This window comes from Antechinus flavipes, chromosome 1 (assembly GCF_016432865.1).
Source record: "Antechinus flavipes isolate AdamAnt ecotype Samford, QLD, Australia chromosome 1, AdamAnt_v2, whole genome shotgun sequence".
NCBI lineage: Eukaryota > Metazoa > Chordata > Mammalia > Dasyuromorphia > Dasyuridae > Antechinus > Antechinus flavipes.
In genome coordinates, this window is record NC_067398.1 from 652,319,242 (window position 1) to 652,346,312 (window position 27,071).

Genomic DNA, 27,071 nt, shown 5'->3' on the forward strand with positions numbered 1-27,071 from the left:
TCTAAAGTTAAACTCCAAAGAGCTCACACAGGTCATCATAACTATAGTTAGTTCTTGAGAATTTTTTAAGTGCCAATTGCAGTCATAAACCTATTCCATTGGAGGAGAGAAGGCCCATGATAGGGCAGACAGACCACCTCTAGAAGAGCTGATTTGTTGTGGCCAGATTTTAACACATAAAACAACAGGTAAACAATAAGCTAGTAACCGACAATGAGAGGTAACTTAACAATTAGACAGGTTTGATTCATAGTGGGTTTCTTGACCTCAACAGGTTTGTGGGAAGGTGTAGACACCATTGTCATACAATTCTGGGATTTTGCTGTGGCCTGAAGGTGAGCAGAAAGGATTATGTCAAGCACAGCACAACTTTCCTTCTGGGCCTTAGTTCTGGAAAAGATTATCTCCTAATAGTAAAAGTAGTGGCCTTGGTAGAGGGATCCTGACAAGTTTCAGGTACTGCCTCTTTCCTCAGTTGTGAAATGAGATATAGAAGAAAATGGCAAACTATTATCTGTGAAAATCCAAATACGGTTGGGAAGAGTTTGACTTGGCTGAAAAAACCAGGTATCCAAAGGAACAGCTAGGTGGCTCAATGGACTGTTTTGGGCCTGGAGTCAGGAAGGCCCTCAGTTGAAATTTGGTCTCAAAAATTTTAACTTTATGACCCCTATTCAAGTTACAACCTCTTAGTTTGCTCAATTTCCTCAATCCCCCAAAATGGGGATCACAGCACTAACCTAGGACTTCTGGTGGTCAAATTAGACATTTGTAAAACTTCAGCACTATAGTTGGGTCAGCATAAGTTCTATGTAAGTTCTTTCTCTCTTCCAAAGAAGGCAAGAAAGTGAAAACCAGAGGTTAGGAGTTTCCCTGTGACTAAGTGTTTATACTTATTCACTGAAGTCCTAAAACTTTCTTTCCCCCCTCTCCCCTACCTCCCCTGTAGGACCCACGGTATGTTAGTTGTGTTTCATTTACTTTTACTCAAGTTAATCCTATTTCCACTAAGGATGATGGACTTGCAACACACAAAGCCAAGGATGAAGTGGGAGGATGGTTTTTTTAAACTTTATTTTCAAAATTCATGCAAAAAATAGATTTCAACATTTGCCAATATAGGTTAAATATGTGCAATTCTAAACGATTCCACATTTATCTTGCTATACAAGAAAAATCGGCTCAAAAAGGAAAAAGAAATTAGGGGGGAACAGCAAACAAAAGGTGAAAATAGTTCATTATCCACATTCAGTCCCTACAGTCCTCTGGATACAGATGGCTCTCTATCAAGTCTATTGTAATTTGCCAGAGTCATGTCATTGTTGAATATAGGGGTTCACAATTGATCATCACATACTTTGTCCAGATCTTCTGAAATCATCCTGCTGAAAATTTCTTATAGAACAAGTTTTCCATAACATTCATATGCCATAACTTAGCCATTCCTCAACTAATGGACATCCACTCAATTTCCATTTCATTGTCAGTGAATTGGGGGGAATGTTAAAAAGGAAAGGGGGGGTGATTGTATTTAAATTGTAATCTGCTGTGTTCAAGGATTTGCACATTAGACACCTTTAGATACTATACGTGGGGATAACCCACACTGAGGGCTGGGGATCTGGCCGGATGTCAAAAGTCGGGACAGCAATAAGTGACAGCCTCTAAATCTCGGCTGGGTCATTTCACAGGATCGTCTAAAGCGCACGGTTCGGTTTCCCTCTCAATCCACCCGGACAGGATCCTTTCCTCCACATTCTCCCCCAAACCGCTTCCAGCGATATTTTCAGGATAAAACACTGGCCTGGCCACGGGCGCCTCGATTAACCACCCATCCTGTTTGTACCGAGAAACACCAGGGAGAGGAGCCCTAAACAAACTGTGGCCCAGTCTAGCGCAAATTAGCGCCCGGGGAGGGGAGTGGGCGTGGCCGCCACGTCCAATGTCTTGAGTATAAGAGGGTTAGAAGCTGGCATCCAAGTCTGTAGGAAGCGGGAGAGGGCAAGAAGGGCGTGGAGACTATCTGTTGGCAGCCATGTCAGTGGGGGGCGGAAGTGAGAAGAGCGGTAACACTATGGCCTAGTCTGGGCGGCCAAAACTGTACTATTCCGGCTATGTCAGTGGAGAGCGGCAGACAAGAAAGCAGGGGTGTGGTGGCCATATATACTGGCAAGAGAAAATAAGTCTTGGGTCCGGGTGCGAAAGAGCTAGCGAGCTGGGAGCGCGGACACTGTGTGGGACGAGGAAGAAGGCGGAAGCGCAGCAGCCATGTCAGGGGCGGGGGCAGAGAGAAGACTCGGGGAGACCATGTCTCTTGGGGACAGATGAGAGGGAAAGACAGGTCGCAACCGCCATCTTTGTGGAAGGAACCGTTGTAAGGGCGGGGATGAAAAAGTTCCTGTGATGGCCCTCGTTACTTTCGGACTCTACCCAGATATGCCAGGATCCGAGGGTCTCCCGAGTCTCCTCTCTCTCGTCCCTAGCAATTCAGAGTTGCCAACGTTACTATCCTCACAGCCTGGGATGGGAGAGGGAGTACCCTCCCTTCCCAGCCGACCCCTTTTTGCCCACTAGAGTTCGAACCCGCCATCCACCGAGTCGCGGGGACCTCCAGCCGTCCTAGAGCGACCCCACCGAGGTCCCGTATCACCCGTGGGGGTCGGTCGGGGGTCGGGGCGCGACTCTTCCGGGTGGGCGGTTGCGGAGCCCCGCGGTCTCCGTGTAGGGTGTCTCTTTTCCCTGCCCTGCGGTGGGTGAGTCCGGGCCCGAGGGAGGCGGGTGAGGGGTGGAGGCTGTATGGACATCCCGGGATACCCTCCTCAGATACCTCCCTTGATTCTCCTGGTTCCGGGGGTTATCATTCCTTCTCCCCCACCATCCCACTCTTTGGACTGTTTGATTTCGCGTCTCCCAGATGCCTCCTTAGTCAGCTCCTGACGTCCTTAGTCACTTCAGCTTCATTGTCTCATTGTGGTCTTTTGCCTCCGATACCCCAAGGTAAATCTGGGGGATTAGGTAGAGATGCCTCCCTCCCTCCCTATTAAGCCCAGGCACTGAATTGTAGGGTATAGACCACAAATGGCTAGCTGAAATGAGCTATATATCCGTAAAGACTTGGGTGGGGGCAATATGGTGGGGGATAGGGAAGCCTCTGAGGGCTTTTTATGTGCCCCACACCTCCGCGCAGTCTTCTTGGTAAAGTCGATGAATCCTGTCTCAGTATAGCCTTTTTAAATAATTAAATGAAAAGCTAAGTTTCAGTTAGAGATAAGTTAAAATAAAGACAATTTTTGGTTTTGTTTTTCGTCCCAATTTTATAGACTCCTGGAAATTTACCCCAAAATGTCCTTAGGACTTGATGGAACCCCAGGTTAAAAACCTTTACTATAGAGAGAAAAGCATCGTATTTGAAATCCAGAGAAATCTGGATATTAATTCCATCACTGACTTTAGTCAGCTTTCTCTCTGAATAGGACTTTTCCCTATGCTCATCTGCAAAATAAGGACAGAACTTTATTTGGGAACTCCAAGTCTGACTGAGATCTAAGTAGATGGCATATAGCAGCTTTTAACATTTGGAAAGCTTATTAAGTCTTATGAACTTCAACTAGATTGTGTGTTCTACACTTTTTCATAGACCAAGTGTGTAACTTGGCTGTTTTAGGGAATTCAGTGCAGATGGAGCTGCTCTCCAAATCAATTACATGGGGACTCTTGGCCAGAATCATTTGGCCAGTGGGAGGTCCAGAATTTTCTAATTCCCAAGTCCCTTACTGCCCTCTGGTCCAAGGGTTCTGTGTGTGTGTGTGTGTGTGTGTGTGTGTGTGTGTGTGCGTGCGCGCACGGGCACCCCTTTAGATAGTCTGTTGAAATCAATGGACTGGCATCTCAGAATGTTTTAAATGCCAAAATAAAACAAAAGATTATAAAGGAAAACAATTATGTTGAAATAAAGATTGAAATACAACTTTAGGGACCTTGAAATCTATCCACAGACCCCTTCAAGCCTGAACCCCAGCTTAAGGATCCTGGCCAACACCAAAACTTCTTAAACTGCATCTCCACCCCATAGTAGGGTTACATAATTGAATTTGGGGCTAGGAAAAATCTGGTAATAGTAAAAGGTTTCTGAATGCAATGACCAGAGATTAATTCAAAATTAAACCCACCATGAATAAGAGACATTATGGGCAATATTTGCCTGTGTTGTATCAAGGGACTTCCCTGCAAGTTGGATTTTGAAAACATAATTGACCTTTGCACTGTGTAAGCACATGCACAAAATACTGCCAAAAAACTTCTCAGATTCAGGACAGATTCAGGTAAAATTTTTTAAGGAGAAAAGGGGTCACAAGTGGAAAAAGTTTTAAGCCCTGGACTAGATCTTAAGTTCTAATCCAAATACCTTGCTTTCCACATAAGGAAATGGTTACCCAGAAAGTTTAAGGTATTTAAATATGTGTAAGTGGCGGAGATGGGATTTAAATTTTGGCCCTGATACTAAATCCAGTCACTGCCTAGATACTACAACAGCATACCCCTAGATATAATGGGGGTAAAGTTTAAATCTGCCCAGAATTCCTTAAAGGCCTACTATATGCATGTCATCTTGTTGGGAATTGGAGTTTTGAAGGGAAAAAACCCAATTCAATCCCTTTCTCAAAGACAAATACAAATAAAGTGAGGACAAAAGAAAATTGAGGAAGGAGCCAGTAAGGCATAATGAAAACACTTTGTAAAACTTTAAAACTGTATAAATGAATTATTATGAAGGCTACCTGGAACTTTACCTAGATTTAAATTTAAGAATAGGCAGAATATAGATAGGAAAAAGTAGGGCATTCCAGGGAATAAAGCAAGGTTTGAGTGAAAATGGGAGTAGCCTATTTGAGGAAGAGCTAGGAGGATATTCAGGAGATTGATCTGAATATGGAATCACACAGAATAATAAATAGGTCACATTTATATAGCACTTTTACATTTACAATAGTTTCTTCAACCATTTATTATCCCCTTACCGTAAGGAAGGCATTTCCCATATTCTTTGCCTATTGATTTCCTATTTCGCTCCCATAAACACTTCTACAAATCTTACCAAATTGACTATATCAACACTCATATCCGATTAATTCGGCTATCTCTCTCTTGCTTCCAAGTTAAAATATAAAATCGACTTTTAATGCCATCTATAACTTGGTCTCTTGCCTTTCCAGTTTTCTTACACATCACTCCTCTGCTTGCCCCTCCACACCCCCATCCAATCACTGTGGCTTCCTTGCTGTTATTTATACATAATACTTGAGCTTCCAATTCATTGCCTTTTCATTGGGTGTCCCCAATGATTGAAATTCTTCTTCCTCTTTGCCTTTATCCCTGGATTCTCTCAGGCATCAGTTAAAGTTTCACCTATTGTAAGAAGCTTTTCCTAACCTTCATAAAAGTATCTCCAGTTTTCCTTGAATATATCTTGTTTGTACATAGAGATAGCTAAGTGGGCTTCTGGCCTTAGATATGTAACCCTAGACAAATTATTAACCACTCCTGCGTCAGTTTCTTTAACTCTAAAATAGGGATAATAGCTCCTACCTTCCATGATACTTGTGAGGATCAAATGAATATGACAGTCCATTAATATAGTAGGTGTTTACTAAGAAGCTTCCTGATTTGAGTCTTTTCAGACTTCCCAGATCTCTTCCATTTCAGCTGAGTATGTCACCTCTTAATTCCCTGAGAAAACATAGGACATTTTTCATTAATTTCCTCCTCTCCTTTTATAGAAACCTAATAACATTTCTTATTCTTTTCCTTTCTTTTAGTCTTTGATGAGGCGAGCTTTCTGCTTTCCAAAACCAACTACATATGCTTTTTAAAAATTACATTTTTAAGTTCCAAATTGCCTCCCTCCTTCCCCACCTTATACTAGAGAAGGCCCCCATTTTACACATAGATTATATATAATAGTCTCTTGTTTATGCTCATTCTTCATTATGTCTTGCAATTCTTTCCAGTTCATCATTTCTCTTGGTTCTTCTATTGATTATTTGACTTCTCAGTTGTCTGAGAGTTAAAATTTGGTTTTAAAAATTCAGAACTTAAACACCAAATAGACTGAGCATTTCCATATAGAAAAAGGGAGAAGATAAGAAATTGTGAATATCTTATTACATACAGCCTGCTTTTCCTGTTAAGCATATAATAAATTCATTGTTATTTTCAGGACTGTCTTGCTCATCTATGTTTCCTCCCAAACTTCTGTTTGCTTTTGTACATTTTAAATGATTCAGTGACCCTTCTTCACCTTCCCCCTACTTTAATTGCTAGCCTCTTTTTTCCTCCAGCTTCCTAGTTGAAAACAAAGAAAAAACAAAATTCTTCTAATAAAAGTGTGACATGGAAAATAAATACAATGGCCTTGTCTTAAAATATATATTTAATTTAGCACTTTGAGAGGTAACTCTCAGTCAGGAGATGGATAATATATTAACAGTTTCTTAAAGTACAAGGTTTGGTCATTTCATTGATCAAATTTCTTCCCTGTTTTCCCTGAAGCCATCTATTTATTTTTTACTTGTACTGTTCCATCATATTCATTCTCCAATTGATAGATACCCTCTTAATTTATGGTAAAGCAATTATATGGTGCAGTTGATAGAGCACTGGACTTTGCATCAAGAAGACCTGAGTTCAGATGGTGGTTCCTTTGCCTGAGTTTTCTCATCTATTAAATGAGCTGGAGAAGGAAATGGGAGGAAAACTCCAAATGGGATCATAAACAGTCAGACACAACTCTACAATAACATATAATACTTCGTTACACAAATAGATCTTCTGTGACTGTCTTATACATAATGTTGGATAGTTTTACTGAGACAAAAAGGGATAGTTTATTGACTTTTGGGATATAGTTCCAAAATGCTTTTTAGAAAGACTGGATAAATTACAACTCTACCAACGGTGTTTCCAATAAAATTCATCTTTCAGTTTTTGCCAATCTGATAAATGAGAAACCAGGAGTTTTTTTTTTTATTATAGCTTTTTATTTACAAAACATATGCAAAGGTAATTTTTTCAACATTGACCCTTGCAAAACTTTCTGTTCTAAATTTTCCCTTCCTTTTCCCCACTTCTCCCCTAGATGGCAGGTAGTCCAGTACATGAAACTGGGAGTTTTAATTTTTCATCTTATTAATTTTTGATGATTTGATGTTGAAATAGGAGCTATTGGAATACAGGGAGGCACCTGACAGTGGCTGTTGGAGATGCAATCCAGACCTGCAGAATGGATCTTCTATTGTGAGAGGATGATACAAGGAGATTGAGAGGCAGTTGCTGTTCTCTGACCTCTCTGACTGAGAGGACTTTGCATTGTCTGACCTCTTCCCTCTGCCTCCAGTTTATCTCATTCCCAGTCTGCAACACCTGTGTCAGCAAAGGCTGCTCTGCAACTCCTTCAGATGTTATGATTCACAGTTGTGGAGGCTCTCGGAGAATTGACCTGTCCCTTAACAATTCCCCATTTTTTGTTTTTTGCTATTTCCCCACACAGCATGTTTGCACACTAAGGAATGCAAGCAGCACTATCACTTCTGGATGGTTGTAGCAGGTGTTGCTCTTATCATGGAGGCAAACTTTCAAAAGGAGAAGAGGACTGTGGTCAGAACAGGCATTTAGTCTCTCATCAGTCTCCTGGCTCAGCCCTTTGATGTCTTGGACCAGTTAATTACCCCTACTAAAAAAGTCTCACCCGGGCTCTTCTTCCTTTCCTTCCTCCCAAGGAGCTCTGGAAGGATCCTTCTCACAAACAGCTCTGGAACGTTGCTGATTCTTCTTGTAATTCTTGTACTTCTTATACCCACATTCAAGCACCATATGAGAGGAAAGAAATCAGACAATGCAACAGCTTCTCAGAGAGGTTAGAGAGCAGCAACTGCCTTCTCAGTCTCTTGGTATCATCCTCTCACAAGAGGAGATCCATTAGGTCTGGGTTGGATTTCCAGCAGCCACTGGTTTCTGTGTCTTCCAACAACTCTCATGTGTTCCAACGACTTGAAATATTGATTTTAGATTGGCACTATTTGTCGTTAAGGAAAGGTCCATTATTCCTATACTTTTAAGCATTTTTAACAAGAATGGAATGTATTTTATAAAAAAAATTTTTTTTGGCAATCACTGATATGTAATTTTTATCATGCTTTCTAACATGATGTTATTGTTCAGAGTTTTCATAATATTAAAGCAGCCTACTTAACATTTATAATATAAATCCATTCTCATGATATGAAATTTTTTTACTATGTTGTAACCCATTTGCTAATATTTGATATTATAGCATCAGTATTCATTAATGGAAGCTGGGGGACACAGTGGATAGAATGTTGGGCCTAGAGTCAGAAAGACATCTTCCAGAGTTAAATTTGACCTCAGACACTTAATTAGCTGTGTGACTTTAGGTAAGTCACTTAACTTTGCCCCAATTCCTAGGGAAATAGCAAAACCATTCAGGTATTTTTGCCAAGAAAACCCTAAATAGGGTAACAAAGTGTAAGACGGAACTGAAACTACTGAATAATAGCAGCTTTCGCTATGGATATTGTCCTTTAGTTTTCTTTCTCTACTCTGTTACTAATTTAGGTATCAAAATCATATTTGTATCACAGAAGGAATTAAGTAGGAGCCTTTTAAAAAAACTTTTGGAAACAGTTTACATAATGTTTCATTTTTCAGATATTTGACATAATTTACTTATAAAACTGGTCTTGGGGATTTCTTTTGGATTTATATATGGTTTATTCAGTTTTTATGAAATCAAGTTATTTAAATTCAATATTTTTATCTATTTGGGCATTTTAATTTGGCAAAATAATTTCTGATAATCTTTATTTCTCTTTGATTTGATGTGAATTCTCTTTATTTTTGATATCAGTGTTTTGGTTTTCCTCTTAAATCAGTTTAGCTAACTAGCTATTTTAGTTTTTTCCTTTTTAAAAAAAATTTGATTTTGTTAATATCTCTGATTTTCAAATTTCTGTTTTAGTGTTTATTGGGTAGTTTAAAAAATTTATTTTCAAGTTATTTCAATTATATTCTCATTTAATCTCTTTTCTTTATTAATGAAAGTATTTAATAATACTAATTTTCCCCTAAGGAATACTTTGGCCATATCCCTAAAGTTTGCTGTGTTGTGTCATCATTTTCTTTTTATTCTTTTTTCCCAGTTACATATAAATAATTTTAACATTAATTTTAAAAAATTGAGTTCCATTTTTTCCCTTCTTCCCATCCATTGAGAAGACAAGTGATTTAATATAGGCTATACATATGTAATCACACAGAACATATTTCCATGTTAGTCATGTAGTAAGAGAAAACACATACTTATCCCCAATCATATAGTTTTTAAAAGTATGCTTCAATCTGTATTCAGCTTCCATTAGTTCTTAGGAGTTAGAAAGCATTTTTCATCATTAATTCTTCAGAATTGTCTTAGCTCATTGTATTCCTGAAAATAGCTAAGTCATTCACAGATAATCATCATACAATATTGTTGTTACTGTGTACAGTATTTTGATTCTGAGTCTGATTCTATTCACTTCATTTTGCGGCAGTCTTTATGTGAGTCTTTCTAGGTTTCTTTCGAAAGCATCCTACTCATCATTTCTTATAATACATTAGTATTCTATTACATTCATATACCACAACTTGTTTAACCATTCTCCAATTATAATGGGTATCCCCTCAATTTTTAGTTGTTTGTTACCACAAAAAGCTGCTATAATTATTTGTGTACATTTAGGTCCTTTTCCTTTTTTTTTTTTTTTCCTTTGGAAGACTGACCTAGTAGTGCTATTGCTGAGTCAAAAGGTATGCACATAGTTTCAAATGAATTCCCAGAAGGGTTAAATTAATTCACAACTCTTATTTTTCCACATCCCTCCAATATTTCTCATTTTCCTGTTCTGTCATATTAGCCAATCTGATGGGTATGAGTTGTTTTCATTTGTATTTCTCTAATCAGTAACACATTTTCATGACTCTAGATAGCTTTGATTTCTTCTTCTAAAAACTTCATGTTCATATCATTTGTCCATTTCTCAAGGAGAATGACTTGATTTATAAAACTGACTCAGTTCTCTGTAGGTTTGAATCATGAACTTGCTGCAAAAATTTTCCATATGGTTTTGTTTTTCTTTTAATCATGGTTGCATTGGCTTTGTTTTTGCAAAAACTTTTTAATTTAATGTAATCAAAATTATCCATTTTTCATCCCATAATATTCTCTATGTTTTTGTCATAAATTCTTTTCTTAACCAAGCTCTGCTAGGTAAACTAGCCACTTTCCTTGTTTGCTTGTGGCATCAACTTTTATGTCAAAATCATGTGCCCATTTTGATTTCATCTTGGTGTTTGTGAGATATTGGTCTATATCTAGTTTCTGCCAAACTGCTTTTCAATTTTCTCAGCAGTTTTTGTCAAATAGAGTTCTTGTCCCAGAAGTTTGACTCCTTATATTTATCAAACACTAGATTACCAAACTATGGTAATTTACTACTTTGTATTGTATACTTATTCATATCTAATTTGTGAGTAATTCTTCTTGTAAGACTTAGCCGAAGTCTAGAATACTGATATCCCCAATTATAATTTTATTATCTCTTTCTCCATGTAAATTAATTTTCTTGATATTGTCATACATATTTACATATAAAGTATTAATACTAATTCATTTTCTATATACTAATTCATTTTCTATAATGCCTCTAAGTATAAATCATTTTCCCTGTTTCTCCCTTTTAATCATGTCTATTTTTACTATGTTTTTGTTTGAGATCATGATGATTACCCTAAATTCTGTTCTGGCCTTTTATTTTAATTTTGTGGGTATCTATGTTTCAATTGGATAGTGAAATATAAATTTTTCTCTTTAGCGTTAAAAGTTCTTTGGTAAGTGTCTTCAACCTAGAGTTCTACCTTCCTTAAAAATTATTCCCCTTCTTATACTTTACTATCTAGCCAAACTAGTTTGTTCTCTATTCTATGCAAATAGCATTCTATTGCCTATGTCTGATTATTTCCTCTTGCTTTCTTCCCTATCCTAATGTATCTTTTTTTTTCTTCCCTTGATTTTCTTCAGTTAATATCATCAAGACAGAGTAAGACCATCCCTAGGCCCTTTTTTTGAGTATTTAACTCCTTATAAGACCTTTGAAAACATTAGGATTTCGGGGGCAGCTAGGTGGCGCAGTGAATAGAGCACCAGCCCTGAAGTCAGGAGGAACTGAGTTCAAAATCTGACTTCAGACATTTAAGACGTCCTAGCTGTGTGACCCTGGGTAAGTCACTTAACCCCAATTGCCTAAACAAACAAACAGACAGACAAAACATTAAAAAATTAGGATTTCACTTGGGTCTCCTGCTAGGATATAAAACTTCATTTTATATTGCCTTCCAGTTGCTTTATTCTGAGAAGAGATGACAGATCCCAAATTCACGAGTATTTTCTGAGTACAGAGATATGATCTTTTCAAGGCTATCAGGGGCTGTTCAAGTCAGAGTTACAGACCTTCAGAGCCATTAGTGGTAGTTGTAGACTGATTATATCTTCTCTGAGCTTTGCCACTTTGCTTTAGAACTTGCTTGTTTAAGCCCTGTTCTCCTTCATTTCTGGGATGAGTTAGATATCTCATGGTTTTCTTGTCTAAAGCTCCCTAAATCTTCCTCACCAGGATCCTTTGACTGGCCTCCTCTTTAGTCTATATGTAGGCTTCTGGAAGTGGCTCCATTAGCTACAGTCTGGATACAAGTATTTCTTTTTAAATTATCGTTTGGATTTGCTCTCTTTTGTTTTATCCTTTTTGGATTACATGTGAGGAAATTTGGCTGTTCTGCTTCTATTTATTCAGCCATCTTGATCAGAAATATGTCTGTTTTCTTTGTCATCCCTTTATCTATATTTTGGCTTACTAATGGGAGGCATGTGCCTCCCAATGCTCTGTACTACATCAACTTCTACCTCTTCTCTGAAATTTAGTTCTATAGTACTTGGTGCCAGTGAGTATTAGGATATTTCAAACTGTAAATCCTGGGGCCATAATGATTATACCTAGCATTTTTTTTAATGCTTTAAGATTTGTAAAGCACTTTATACATCTCATCTTTTACAGATATCTCAAACTAACTTATAAAACAAAATTCACGATCTTCTCTAAATGTATACCTGTTCCAGACTTCCCTAATTCTATTAAAGATATCATCATTCATCTATCTATTCAGTTACTGTCCCCTATATCTGGAATGCTCTTCCTCTTTATATCTATCTGCCTCATAGAATCCTCTCTGTTCCTCTAAGACTTAGTTCCTGTCTGCCATTTACTAGTACTTTTCCTCCTAACTACCTTGTATTTATTCTGCATACACATATTTATGTGTATATACTTGTTTTCTCCCCTCAATATATAGGCTCCTTGATAAGAGGGATTGTTTAATTTTTAAAAATTTTTTAATTTAAAAAATGTTAAAAATTTAACTCCTCAGTTACTGAGCAAACTGCCGGGCACATAATAGGGAAATAAAAAATACCACTTAATTGGCTAATTCATAACTATCTATAGATGATCTGATAGTGTAAGTACTGTTATTTCCTTTTTACAGGTGCAGAGGTGAAGGGATTTGCCGTGGTCACTCAGTAAATGTCTGACAGTATTCAGACTGAGGTCTCCTGACTGCAAGTGCATGTTTCTTTCACTATAGGGTATCAGGAAATAAAACTGGAAACAGGTAGGTTGGGGTCACATGTTGCACTTCTTTCATTGTTTCCCACTTATATGGAAAACCAAACCCTTTTAGAAGACACACCTCCCTTATTATTATAGAAGGGGGGGAAAACATCATTGCAGTGACCCAGGCTGACAACCTAGGAGTCTAGAGTCAGAAACTAGGTCAGATGCTGTTATACTACAATAGCTCCAGTGATATGAGTGCTAAATGGGTACTAACGGTTACTTTTTATGAGTACCATGGGTTAAATCAAGAGACATTGCAAAGATAGTGGTATCATTGACTGAAAAAAGATTGTCAAGGAGAGGGATCTTCCTCCTTTTCAGGGCTTCCTGCTATCTTTTTTTCCCTTACTCTGAACTCTTTTCTATACTAAGAGACAGGAAGGAGGATCATAGATATGCTGCTTGATAACTTCAAAATTTAAAAGCATTTTTGCATTATTCTAATTTCCATTTTTAATGGCTTATTAATATTTCTTAAGCAAAGATCTAATCATGACAACTACTATTCAAAGCTATTAATGGCTCCCTGTTGCCCACTAAAAGTTCAAATTCATTATCTAACATTGAAAGCCCTCATAGTTGAGCACCTGGCTTTCTAGCTTTATTGAATAGCACTCTTCTTTATGCCATTCTTTGGCCAAATTGGACTTTGCTCCATGTCCCAAACATATCTTAAAAGCTGTTCTTTGTCTGAAATGATCTGTCCTTTGCCTGTAGATAAGCTCAAATGTTGCTTCCTTGGAAGTTTGCCTTTCCAGACCTCACAAAGGAGTGTAAGGAGTGTGCTTGTTACCATTCTTGGGCATATATCTTGCATGATTTTGTATTATAACTATGAATATATCATCCCCCCACATCTTTTCTCACTATATACCCTTCATAGGGAGAAGGACATTTTTGCACCCACCCCAATGTTCTGCCCATAATAAATATTTTATTAAATTTTCTAGACCCTCTTTGATATTATTTTGTTATTTAGACTTAAATTATCTAGAGAATAAGTACCAAAAGTCACCTACTATAGACTTTTCCCCTCAAGTTTTTTGCAAAGATATCTTATTCATCAATCCTAGGATTGTAGATTTGTAAAACTAGACAAGGCTTAAAAGATAATTTGTCTCAAATCCTCATTTTGTAGTTGAGAAAATTGTCACCCAGAGAGGTGGAGTTATTTGTTTCAGATCACACTGCTTAATCACTCCACGAGCATTCTAAATGTCTTCTCTTTGTGTCAGACACTGTACTGTGCAGGGGTGGGGGTGGGAGGTGTGTGGCATGTCCATAGATTCTGGAGATGCAAAGACAAAAGCCAGACAGTCCCTGGAGGAACTTTTATTCTATTGAGAGGAATATAGCACCTTCACCCAAAAGAATATATAGTCTATAAATAAATAAGTGCAGAGTAGTTGGGAAGGGAAGTCACTAACCACCAGAATTAGGAAAAGCCTTTTGAAAGAGATGATACTTAAACTGAACCTTGAAGGGAGCAGAAGGTTTTAAGAGAGAGAGGTGAAAAGGAGAATGATGCCGAAATAATGGGCAGACTTTATAAGGGCACAGATGGAAGATTTTTGTAAATGGAAACAATAAATTGGCCATTTGGCTGAAGCATGATGTGAAATAATTCTGGAAAGTAAGTTGGAGTCAGATTATCAAGAGCTTTAAGTGTCAAAAAGGAATTTCTTAGAAATAAAAGGGATATCTTGAACAAGGTAATAGTGTGGTGAGATCTTTGCTTTGGGATCTTCCCCACATAAGCTACATAGCTAGAATAGGAAGAGGTGCTCAGAGGCCAAATTCAGTGTTATCACATCACTTTTCTATCTCGTGTCTGTTATTCTGGAATTTGTTCACTTCGAGGAATAATGGGAAGGCAGTTAGAGTAGATTGAAGCTGATTTTGGGAGGACCTTGAATACCACACCAATTAGTATTTCAATTCACACAGAGACTGTACTGTAGAAAATTGAAAGCCACTGAAGTTTTTTAGGAGGTATCAAAATGAAGATGCTGTAATATGTTAGGATAGAATCACAAGGGACACGAAATTGGGTTTCCTATATGACCAGAAATGATATTTTTCTCCCTATTCCATTGAAAGAGATTTCATAATTTTTTTCTAAAACATCAATATTCTATATTAAATAAGATTCCTGAAATTGTTTAAGTAGTCTAAGTCCTATTAATATCTTGCTTACTTCCTTTTAGAACATTTACCAATTTAGCATATTCTCCACCTATGATGCTAATGCTGAACTTATTCTTTCTAAGGTCAGTTAGCAAATTCAATTGCTTTTTTCTGGCCTCACTCCCTGGACATCTCTGAAACATGTCACAAACACCCACTCCTCCCTTTGCTGTTGTGATAGCAGTGGCGTTTTCTTTCCTGGTTTCTCCTTCCTTTGCGTACTTGACTGGTCCTCACTGAGAGTATTCCTTCCTCAAGAACCTCACTTTCTTCATCAATTCTTTGATGGAGATGATCATTATCTTTTAATGCCTTTTGTTGAAATTTTTTTTGTTGTTCAGGGCAGTGGAATTCAATGGTTATAGGGGCTTCTGGTTAGGAAATACTTTGTCAGAATGCCATAGCAACTATTTTTCCATTTATATGAATAATTGTCTGGGTCAATGAGGGGTTAAGTGACTTGTCCAATGTCATATAAACTAGGAAGATAGGATCTGTGTTCAGGTCCTCCTGACAAAGGTCAGTACCACTGTTCCTCCAGATAACTTCAGTGATTCTTTTTTAGGAATCATCTGAAATTTAAATTTGTAGCCTCAAAACTATACCTGTCCAGTAAACATTTCTAACTAGATATCAATCCAATTGCATAATGCATGATATATAGTGGGGGCTTAATAAATGTTTATTTATTGATATAAAATATAATGGGAGGTGGTTGTGTTTGTTAGCTAATTTGAAATTGGCCTCAAAATGGGGCAGATTACTAATACATTGTTTGGTTTCTTTAAAAATTCAGAAAGATGTTCATAGGCTAGAATAGTGGGCTAAAACTGACAAAATGAAATAAGAATAAAGAAAAATGAGAAGCTGTGTAACATAATAGAGACTCAGCCTTAGTCAAAAAGACCTGGATTCAAATTTTGCCTCTAATATATACTAGCTATGTGATTGACCCTAAGAAGGTTACTCACTTATCCTTTTAGTGCAATAGGCAACTCCAACTGATTTATTGATCTGGTAAAAAGGTTTTTATTCCCTTTATCAACAAAATCATTGGTCTGGGAGGACGAAATATTTGTATATGTATGTTCATGTATACATGTAAACTTAAATTCAAAATATCTACTACATAAGTTTAAGTTGTACTTGTATTCTTGGTAGAAAGCAGTTCATATGAAACACACCTGGGCCTTTTGGTGTGGAGTACAAGCTCAACAAGTCAGTTTTATGGTTAAAAGCCTCCAAAATGAACATGGTCTCAGACTACATTAGTAGAAGTATTATGTCCAGAGCAAGGGAAGGGGTGGATCTACTATACTTAGCCCCAGAGAGACCTTTTCCAGAGTATTGAGCTCAATTAGTAGTATCACATTTTAGAAGGGATGTTAATGGATGAGTTCATAGGAGATAACTAGGATGATGAAGGTGTTTGAAGACCCTACTGGTGAGAATTTTTTAAAAGCATCTTTATCAATATTACTTTATTTTTTCAAATACATGTTTTCCAAATACATAGTTTTCAATATTCTTTTTTTTTTTTTTTTAGCATCTGAGGCTGGATTTATTTATTAAAACTTTTTATTTTCAAAACATATGCATGTATAATTTTTCAACATTGACCCTTGCAAAACCTTGTGTTCCAATTTTTCCCTCTCTTCCCCCAACCCCCTCCTCTAGATGGCAAGTAATCCAATATATGTTAAACATAGTAAAAATATATCAACATTCATTTTTATAAGACTTTGTACTCCAAATTTTTCTCCTTCCCTTCTTTATCTCCCATCTCCCCAAGTTAGCAAGCAATCTGATACAGGTTAAATATGTGCAATCCTTTAAAACATATTTCCATATTTGTTGTGCTGTGCAAGAAAAATGAGACCAAACGGAAAAACACAAGAAAGAAAAAAACAAACAAAAATGGTGAAAAAGCTATGATTTGATCTACATTCAGCCTCCATAGTTCTGTTTCTGGATGCAGATGGCATTTTCCATCCCCATTCTATTGGAATTGTTTTGAATCGCCAAATTATTAAGAACAGCCAAGTCCATCACAGTTGGTCATCCCAAAATCTTGCTATTACTATATACAGTATTCTTCTGGTTCTGCTCACTACACCAGATGTTCATATAAGTCTTTCCACACTTTTCTAAAATCAGTCTGATCATCATTTTTATAGAACAATAATATTCTGTTACATTTATATAACATAATTTATTCAGCCATTCTCCATGAGGAACATTCACTCAGTGTTTAGTTCCTTGCTGCTACAAAAAAGGGCTGTCACAAACATTTTTGCACATGTGGATCTTTTTCCCTCTTTTATGATCTCTTTGGGATACAGACCCAGTAGTGACAATGCTGGATCAAAGGGTGTGCACAGTTTGATAGCCCTTTGGGCATAGTTCCATATTATCCATGTACAATTTTTTTTTTAAAAAATAGGATGTTTAGACCAAAGAAGAGAAAAGATTTGTGGGGAAAGAGGTGTCTTAAGATATGGGGCACATAGTCATATAGAAAAAGAATTACACTTGTTTGGCATATTATTAGTCATTAGAATCTCCTCAAGTTGTTTCTCTGGTTCCTCTCCTGAAAAGTGATCTTTCCTTCCTTAGACTATCCTTAAATTTTTGCCTGAACTTCTCCTGTGCCTTTATCCTCTTGTTTCATACTTCATGTGTATTTTATTTACATAAGTCACAGCATTCTATTATAGAATTTTTAAACATTTTAAAAAATTTTAAGTTTCAGTTTTCTTTTCCTTCAGCTTCTCCCTTCATCCATTGAGAAAGTAGGCAATATGGCACAGCTTTCTTTTTTTATTATTTTATTTTTTTAAAGCTTTTATTTTTCAAAACATATACATAGACAATTCTTCAACATTAGCTCTTGCAAAACTTTATGTTCCATTTTCCTCCCCTTTTCCCCACACCCTCAACCTAGATAGCAAGTAGTCCAATATATGTTAAACATGATAGAAACATATGTTAAATCCAATATATGTATACATATTTATGTAATTATTGTGCCGCACAAGAAAAAAAGAGAAGCAAAATAAAATGTAAGCAAACAACAACAAAAAGAGTGAAAATGCTATGTTGATGTCACAGCTTTCTTAAAGCAGGACTTATCTTTATAGAATCTCCTATTTCAAAGAGACCTCAGAGACTATCTTGTCTAACTTTTACCAAACTTTTACCATGTCTCTAATGAAATGAAATTTGCACAACCTCCTAAATAATTCCTGCAGCTTCTGAGTAGCTTTTATTGTTAGGATGATTTTTTCTAAGATCAGAATCAAATGAGGATCATTTGAAAGAAGCTGCTATCTTCCTGAATACATGGAAAGCTGGATCTTCCAGGTGTCTCTTGGCTCCTTTCTGATATCTTCTGTCTTTTTTTCTTGAGAGCAGAACCAGAGAGTCCGATGGAGCTGAAACTGGGACCATGAGCTCTGCTTCCTTCTTGAAGCCAAATAAAAATAAAAATCCTGTGTTTTCTGCTTCAAACTTAATTTCTTTCCCCCTTGATTCTTCATGTACCTAATGATCCTCAGGTCCCAGGACTATACATAGCAAAAGGAGATTAAGGTGACAATCCTTGGAGTAGTGTCGGAATCTCTACCAGCTTTGCCCCATATCATATCTTTGCCCCTTTGGAATACAGCCTCAATGTGGTCATCGTAAGATTCTGCTCCCCTTCCAGATTCTTCACCATTATAATCACTTATGCCTTAAGGCTCTAGACTGCCCCGAGTCCATGTATTCATTCAAGAGGCAATTAATAAGGACTTTAGCATACTGTATTCTATACTAGGCATTAGGAGAATAACAAAGTTAAGATAATACATGATCCCTGTCTTCATAAAGTAATCCAATAATTGTACTTCACAGTATTTTATAAGTATATTAGAGAAGTGCAGTCAGGTACAGTCAGATGAAGGAAATCATTGATGACAAAGAATGAGGGGAGGAGGTGTCAATGGTTGGGGGGAATGAGAGAAAGCATCCTGAATGGGATGGCATTTGAGTTAAGATCTCTATGGAGGTAAGAAGATATAGGTAAGAAATATGTATATAAATATCATATGTAATTATATATATAAATAAACATTAATATTTAGAGGAAAAAAGAGTATGAGCAAAATGGTAAAGTCCAGTATTTATTTTGGAGACAGTTATCCAGTTTAGCTGGAACCTATGAAGTATATAGAAAGGAGTAATATAAAATAAGGCTGAAAAGGTAAGATAGTAACAGATATTGAAGGGCTTTCAATGGCAGGTTTCAGAAGCATCTGAACTTTATTTGGGAGGTACTAAAACTTTTTGAGCAAAGTAGCAAAATTACTAGATATATAAGAGATTATTCTGATGGCATAATGCAAAGATTGAAAGTATGAGGGAGCGTAAAAAGACCTTGTAGGAGACTACTGAAATATTTTAGGCAGGTGGTGCTAGTAGACCTAGAGTAGAAATGATTACAGATATGTTGTGGAGGTAGAATTGATTGAGACCTGATAACCTACAAGATATGAGAGATGAGGAAGAGAAAACAATGAGAGATTTTGAATGTGGAAGATGAGGTAAAATATAATATAAACAGTGAGAGCAGAATAAAGAGGTAATATAATTTCAGTTTTGGGAGTATGTGGAGATGTATTATAGATATTTGGAAATGGGAGTAGTGAGATCAAGGCTAAAGATACGTTTTGAGAGTTAAACTTTGAGAGTCAATGGAATTACCAAAGGGGAGAGAGAATTTTGAGGAACATTCACATTAAGGTTAAGTAAAAGGAGTGAAGAGTTATTAAAAAGGAAGGCGCTATGGTCAGATGGAAAGCTCTTACAGAAATAGGGAACAGAAAATAAGAAATAATGATTTCCCTGAAGTCAAGGGAAGAAAAACGATCCAGAAGGAAGGGAATTTTAGGCAGTATCAGAAGTTTTAGACTGGGCAAAGAAAATGAAACCTGAAAAGAAGCCAGTGGATTTGAAACTGGATTGCAGATCAATTTGAAAAGAATTCAGCAGTGAAGGAAGATCTAAAAGGGTTAAAGGTTTTCTTTTTTCTTCTTAAGATGGAAAAGATGTATGCATATTTGTAGGTAGATGAGTAGGAAATAGGAAAGGACAAGACTGAAGATAGATTAGTTGGAGATGACTTCTGGAGCAATGTCTTAGTCTTGAGGAGAGGGAAAGGAAGAGAGAGGGTTTTAATTTTAGTTAGTAGTGAGGATATTCTTCTGTGGTTAGGTTCTGGTTTTATAAGCACTGAGCATGTAAGTTTTCAGAAAAATTTAGAAGTCTAGATCAGAGTTTTCAGACACATGCACAAATGCTCAGAGCCTTTTTATCTTCTGAGCATGCCATTGTACTTTGAATAACTCTAAATATTAAGAAGTTTTTCTTTGCCTTTTTTTTCTTTTGGCATTTGAAGATTTTACATGTGGAATGAAGGGGTAATTTGATACTGGGAAAACAAATCAATATAATCTTATCGACAAAAGAAAAAAGACTATATGATCACATTATTACAAAGACTTTACATAAAATAATTTATTTGTCTTTGAAAACATTTACAAATGTATGAATAGAAGAATCTTTTCAGGATATGATAAAAATGTCTCTGAATCCATAACTCATATTATATGGAATGGAGAAAGACTAGAAACATCTTCATTAAAAACCAATGTTAAACAGTATTGTCACTCTTCCTGTTTCTATTTAACAAAGATTAGAAGTACTAACAAGTATTCCATAAGTCATGAAAAAGCAATTGAATGTGTAACCATCAGCAGTGAAAATGTTATAGTATCTTTGCTTATAGATAACATGCCTTGAAAACTCTAGACAAGTCAATCAAAAAGTTTTGATTTTAGATATAAAATCCTCATTTGCTAGACTTCATTTCCAAATACCAAGAACCAAGAGAAGCTGTTAGAGAAATGATCTTATAGAAATGACAATGGATCAAATGTTTGGGCATTAACTCATCAAGATACACAAGACAACTTTACAAAGACAAAATGAGTTTGATAGATCAGGGAAGAAATGAACAGATAAAAGATGTATACCGTCCAAATCCTACTTTGGACACCTACCACTTGTGTATCCTTGCTATGTCACAAGTTTTTCTGTTCTTCAAGTTGAATCTGCCTCTTTGTAATTTCCAACCACTGCTCCCTCTGAGGCATGAAAAAAAATCTATTAAGTTCTTAGCCAAAATTTAAGATAAACTATGTCTATAGTATTCCTTTGATCTGCCAATCTAGTAATACTCTCAGAAGAGAAACTGTGCTTAGTCAAAAAGTATGACCTGCTTTTTGGTGAAATTATGTTACACTTTTGTGATGAGTGCTTCATTTCTAATTGTTTGTTAATTATTCCTACAATAAGGAATTGCTTGAGCAGAGGCCACAAGCCCTCATACAAATGCTCAATGATAGCTTCTAAAATTTTGCCAAAAATCAAATTCCAACTCACAGGACTATAGTTTGCAGTCTGTACTTCCATTTATTTGAAAATAAGGCCGATGATTGCCCTACTTCAGTCTTGTAGCATTTCTCTCATTCTCTGAACTCTTTCAAAGGTCACCACAATATCTTAGCAGTTACAACTTCTTTCAGTATCATGGATTGACACCTAGGCATTGTGAAACAAGGTATTTAGACATTCTCTCATGTCTCCCTACTTCTCCTGGGTATCAGCTACCTATTAATAATTTTTATCCTTCTCAAACCAAAGATCATTGGTAACTAAGTGGTGAAGTAATAAGGTGCTGGACTTATAATCAAAAAGGCCTGAATTCAAATCCTGCCCTAGATATTTACTAGTCATATGGCTGAGCAAATCACCATTTGCCACTTTAGCTTTTCAATAATATTGCCAAGCAGAAGTAAGCCATTTTGACTAGTTCTGCTGCAAATTTCTATTACATAACCTTGACTGGGCTCTCACTGCTTCTAGGAATTCCTAATATAACTAACTCCCTTATTAACTCACTATCTCACTCTCCACAGCAGCAGTTCTAACAAACTTTTTTATCCTTCCTTAAACATCTCCCCTTCAAATAATATAAGACCCTTACCTCATTTTACAGAAAAAATTGAGCCCACTCACTGTAAGTTTTTTTTTTTTTTTTTACCCTCATCCTAATCTATTGCCAGATGATTTCTGCTATTCTCCTTTTACCTGTCTCACTCCTCACTCTGTAGGCTAATCCTATCTGTTCAAGCCATCCCTCTTCTTGTTTCCTTTAGCAGATTGTGTCTTCTTCATCTTCACTCTATCACTTATTTTCAATGTCTATTGTCCTTTTCCCTACTATCTAAAATATAAATATGAAAAAATCCTAGGTTGACTTTCCATCCCTGCTAACTATCATCCTTCATCTCTTCTGCCTTTTGTGGTTTAAACTTCTTGAAAATGCCATCTACAATGAATGCTTCCACTTTCCCTCTTTTCACTCTTTTCAGTCTCTTACAATGCAGTTTCTGACCTCATTATCCCACCAAATCTATTCTCTCCAAAATTATAATGACCTCAGTTCAAATCCAATGGCCTTTTCTCACTCTTCATCCTTAGCTTTTCTTGCCATTCTAGTCTCATTCAGAGCTTTAGCATTCCCAACACTTTCTTACAGGATTATGCCAAGTATTTGTCTTCATCTTCTGTTATCTTTTCATCTTCCATGTGTGTCTGTTTTAACATCTAAGTTGGTCTGTGAGTTTCCTTTGAATGCACATTAGTCTCTTTAGATAATTCCCCACTTTTGTGCTCATCAGAATTTTTTCTCTGCGACTCTCAAATTTTCTTCTTGAGAGCTTCTCGTTCCTCTTAGATGGATTTCCTGTGTAGAATTTCTGTTAATGAAATACTATCCTTTTTCTGAACCCTTTGAAATCCCCCCATAAAGGCTATGTGTCACACCATTTTAAGCATTCTTTTCTTTCCCATTTCTCTCCAGGGTTTGACATCATTCCATTCACCCAGATTCACAATCATAGTCTTAATGTCCTTGACCCCTCACTATCACTCACCCCACTTATCCTGTTAGTTGCCAAATTTTGTCATTTCTAACTTCATTACTCTTCAAATGAACATCGCACATACATTACCTTAGTTCAGGTTCTTATCACCTTTCACTTGAGATATTACGAAAATCTTCTAATAGATTTTCCTCGTCATGCTTCTTCCTATTTTACCCGTTTTCTATAAAACTGCTAAAGCACAGGTCTGTTCTCTCCATCACTCAATAAGTTCCACACCTTTAGGATCTAATATGAAATCCTGTCTTGGACTTAGAAGGCCCTTCCTAACCTGGCCCGAGTCTGAGCATCAAGCTTTGTTACATAAGGCTCCTCCTTCCGCATTCTTTGGTCCTGTCAGACTGGCTTTATAACTATTCATCACACAAGACACTCCAGCTCCTGGTCTGTGCCTGCACAGACTCTCCCACGCACATAGAATGCATTCCTTCCTTCCTTATTACCTTCTCTTCAAATCCTTTGTTTCCTTTAAAACTCAGCTCAAGGGCCACTTTCCATATGAAACCTTTCCTAATGGCCCCAGCTGCTAGTGCCCAATCCTCAAAATTACATTGTATTTATTTTGTTTATATTTAGAATCATAGATAGACCAGTGAACCTGGCACTGTGGTCCCCCCTTTCCCCATTTTTCAGATGTAGAAACTGAAGCACAGAGAGATTCATTCCCACATCTGGCACCCATATCTAATAAGTATCTGAGACAGGATTTGAATGAGGTACAAGTCCCTCTAGCCACAGCACTCACATCTTGTAGCACTCTCTGATAGGATAGAAGCTCCTCCAGAGTAGGCACTGTTTCCCTTTTGTTTTTGTAGTGCCCCACTAAGCAGAGTGCTTAGGTAAATACTTAATAAATGCTTGCTGGTTAGTACACTGTTTCTCCTTTCTTCAAATCTTGAAGCTAGGGCAGAGGATAAAGAAGGGAGTAAAGCTTCTAGGTAAGAAATGCCTCAGCTTCACCTGAAGATCTGAGCTTAAGCAGGAAGGGGGGCAGGGAGGAGAGCTCTATCTTCCAGTGGTTGTATGTCTAAAGGAGGTGACCTCTACCAGACTGTAAATTCCATGGGAAAGATGCTTTTTAAAATACCGTGTAAATGAATAATCATTGTATCATGGAAGGCAGATAATATATCTTAACTACATATCTCTTCTCATTGCTGTTGTTAATAGGGTTGTATCTTTGACTGTTCAGACAGAAACTCTCCTTTTCATCCCCAGACTCACTTGGTTCTGAGAATCATGTTTGCAGACATTCACCTTCTCAATGCCATTATACCATTTGTTCCCCTTTCTCTCTCGACAATATCTCTTAAAAACCATTCCCCACTGAAAGCTCATCTTGCCATCCTCAGCCAACTTCTATTTTTGCCTGGAAAAAATCCTTATATTCCTTATCCTTAATATTTCTCTTTGGATTCAGTTCCATGCTTTCTTCTTCCTCTTCTCAATCTTTTCACCCTCCTTAATAAGCTCTCTCCATTTTCTGCATTGTTGCCTGCTCTCTGTGCCTACCAACCTTGGCTTCCCTTTGGTGTCCTCCTTTCTTTCCTTCTTCTTCCCCTTCTTATCTTCTTTTAGGGATTCCCTTTGTTATCTGTGCCAACCATTTCTTTTTCTATATTTTTTTTAGTCCCTTGGTACCATCTACCCCATTTTCCTGAATTCCTGTCTGGACTCCCCTGCCCTGTGTGCCAGTCACCCCTCTCTCAGCTGTTTTCCCTGTTCTTCTCTTTCATCCTCTTCCCCCAGACTGTGAGGATGATTTTGAGATCTGTTATCACCATCTGCTCATGGAAGCAGTCTGCTTTTTTGGGAATGTCCTGTTCTTGCCCTGGCACTTCCTCCAAGTACAAGAAACTGACATTTACATTTTGTGTCAATTGTTTCAGATTGTGAGCCAAGAACTGAAAACAAGGTGTTGACTCCAAAACAGGACATTTTTAAAGACATGCAATTAAAGGAAGTGAAATTTGAAAAACTCACAGGAGATGTCCCTCAGGGACCTGAGTTTGGAGAAGGCAATGAATTTGAAGGCAGGCTAGAGAAACAGTCGAGAAATACTGAAATACTGGAGAAACCAAGTAAGATCTTTTCCCAAGAAAACAATTGTAGACAAGTAACAGTCATCCACAAAATTTCTGCTTTAGGAGGCAAAGCCCAAGAATATCATGAATTTGAGAAAAGCTTCAGTCCTGACTCCAAACTTCTTCTGCATCCAAGAATTCAAATAGGAGAAAAGTCTCATCAGGGTGATACATGTGGCCAAAGCTTCAAACAGAATTCAGATTTAATTAAGCATCAGAAAATCCATGCAACAAAGAAACTTTTAAAAAGTAATGAATATGGAAAGTTATTCAAAAAGAGTTCAGTTCTTGAATATCAAAAATCTAATGCTGTGTGGAAACCTTATGAATGTATAGAATGTGGGAAAACTTTTAGCCGGAGCGCAACTCTCCTGGAACATCACAGCATTCATACCGGAGAGAAGCCTTATGAGTGTAGTCAGTGTGGGAAAGCTTTCAGTCATAGCTCTACCCTAATTCAGCATCAGAGAATTCACACTGGAGAAAAACCTTATGAGTGTAATGAATGTGGAAAAGCATTTAGTCGGAGCTCAAACCTTATTGAACATCATAAAACTCACACCAAAGAAAAACCTTATGAATGTATAGAATGTGGTAAAAGCTTCAGCCGGAGCTCAAACCTTATAGATCATCAGAGAATTCACACTGGAGAGAAGCCACATGAATGTCATGATTGTGGGAAAGTTTTTAGTCATAGCTCAACATTAATTCAACACCAGAGAATACACACTGGAGAGAAACCCTATAAATGTAATGAATGTGGGAAAGCTTTCAGCCGGAGCTCATCCCTTATTGAGCATCAGAGAATTCATACTGGAGAAAAACCTTATGTGTGTAATGCATGTGAGAAAGCCTTTAACCAGCGGTCAGGACTTCTTCAACATCAAAGAATTCATACTAGAAAGTAACCCCATGAAAGGAATGTGATAGAAAGTATTAGTCAGATTTGTAGTTTGTTAAATTCACCAGTTAATTCACATGGGATCACAACTTCATAAAAATTGTAAGTCATTTGAAGACAGAATCTGTCTAAGGCATCTTGTCCATTTATAGAAACACAAAGACCCTCAATAAATAGTTTTTGTTTGATAAATGGGATGAGTGTGTAAAGTTTTTACTTAGAATTTACCCTCTTCATGTCTTCAAAGACATCATATCTGTCAAAAATCTTCCCATAGAACTTAGTGCCTTACAATTTGAAGGGAGATGAGGGGAAAGAACATTATCAGCAGTATGGTCTTGTGGAAATAGTGACTAGTGATTCCTAAAGACTTGGCTTCAGGATACTAAATTCTGGTCCCAAATCTGTTACCAACATAAAGCATTTTAAACAACTTATTTTGATTTGTTTGGCCTCAGTTTGCAACTCCATAAATTGTGAGTACTAATACTTAATTCATTAACCTTACAGGGTTTTGTTTTGAGAGGTTTTTTTGTTTAAGAGTATTTTTATGCTTAAAGATTCTGTAATTTTTTTTATTGTGTATCCTTCTTCACCAGAACAGAGCACTGTTGCTCTACAATTGAGTAGATGATTTTTGAGAATCCTGCCCTGTGTCCTTTACCTTTTAGCAATTTGGTGAAAATGAGCCAATCCAAATTAATTTGACTGGTTCTCAAACTAAAGACATGTAGTTTATCATGAGGACTATTCTCAAAGCCTTTTCCATTTGTTTGGCCCTATAAAAGCTAAGGCTTCATCTGTTCTTGAGCCTTCACAAATGTGGATTATCTCTGTCCTGTGAAGAGGAATCAAACTGAAATGGAGAAGAAAATGAGAAGAGATTAAAAAAATAAGTCACAAACACCTTATACATTATTATGGGATTGAAGTGGGTCAGAAGAGTAAAAAGGAAAGCTTTGGAGAGAAGAAACGTGAGAAATACTCAAAGAAATGTAAGTTGAAGTGAGAGAGGATAGCCAAAGTTTGAGTGAGACAGAATCAATATGTAGCTCCTGAAGCCAGCACAGAG

At 37.0% G+C, this 27,071-nt stretch overlaps 1 protein-coding gene and 1 pseudogene across 1 annotated transcript; both read left to right on the forward strand.

Annotated features, from left to right (window-relative positions):
- The window catches only part of LOC127544676 (ribonucleoside-diphosphate reductase subunit M2-like), a 681,272-nt pseudogene that overhangs the window by 297,782 nt on the left and 356,419 nt on the right, over window positions 1-27,071 (forward strand).
- On the forward strand, window positions 1,004-26,191 carry LOC127544677 (zinc finger protein 239-like). The gene is made up of 3 exons (XM_051971444.1): window positions 1,004-2,753; window positions 12,649-12,774; window positions 24,904-26,191. Exon 3 carries the CDS (start codon window positions 24,963-24,965, stop codon window positions 26,004-26,006), a length of 1,044 nt encoding a protein of 347 aa, XP_051827404.1. The 5' UTR covers window positions 1,004-2,753; window positions 12,649-12,774; window positions 24,904-24,962; the 3' UTR covers window positions 26,007-26,191.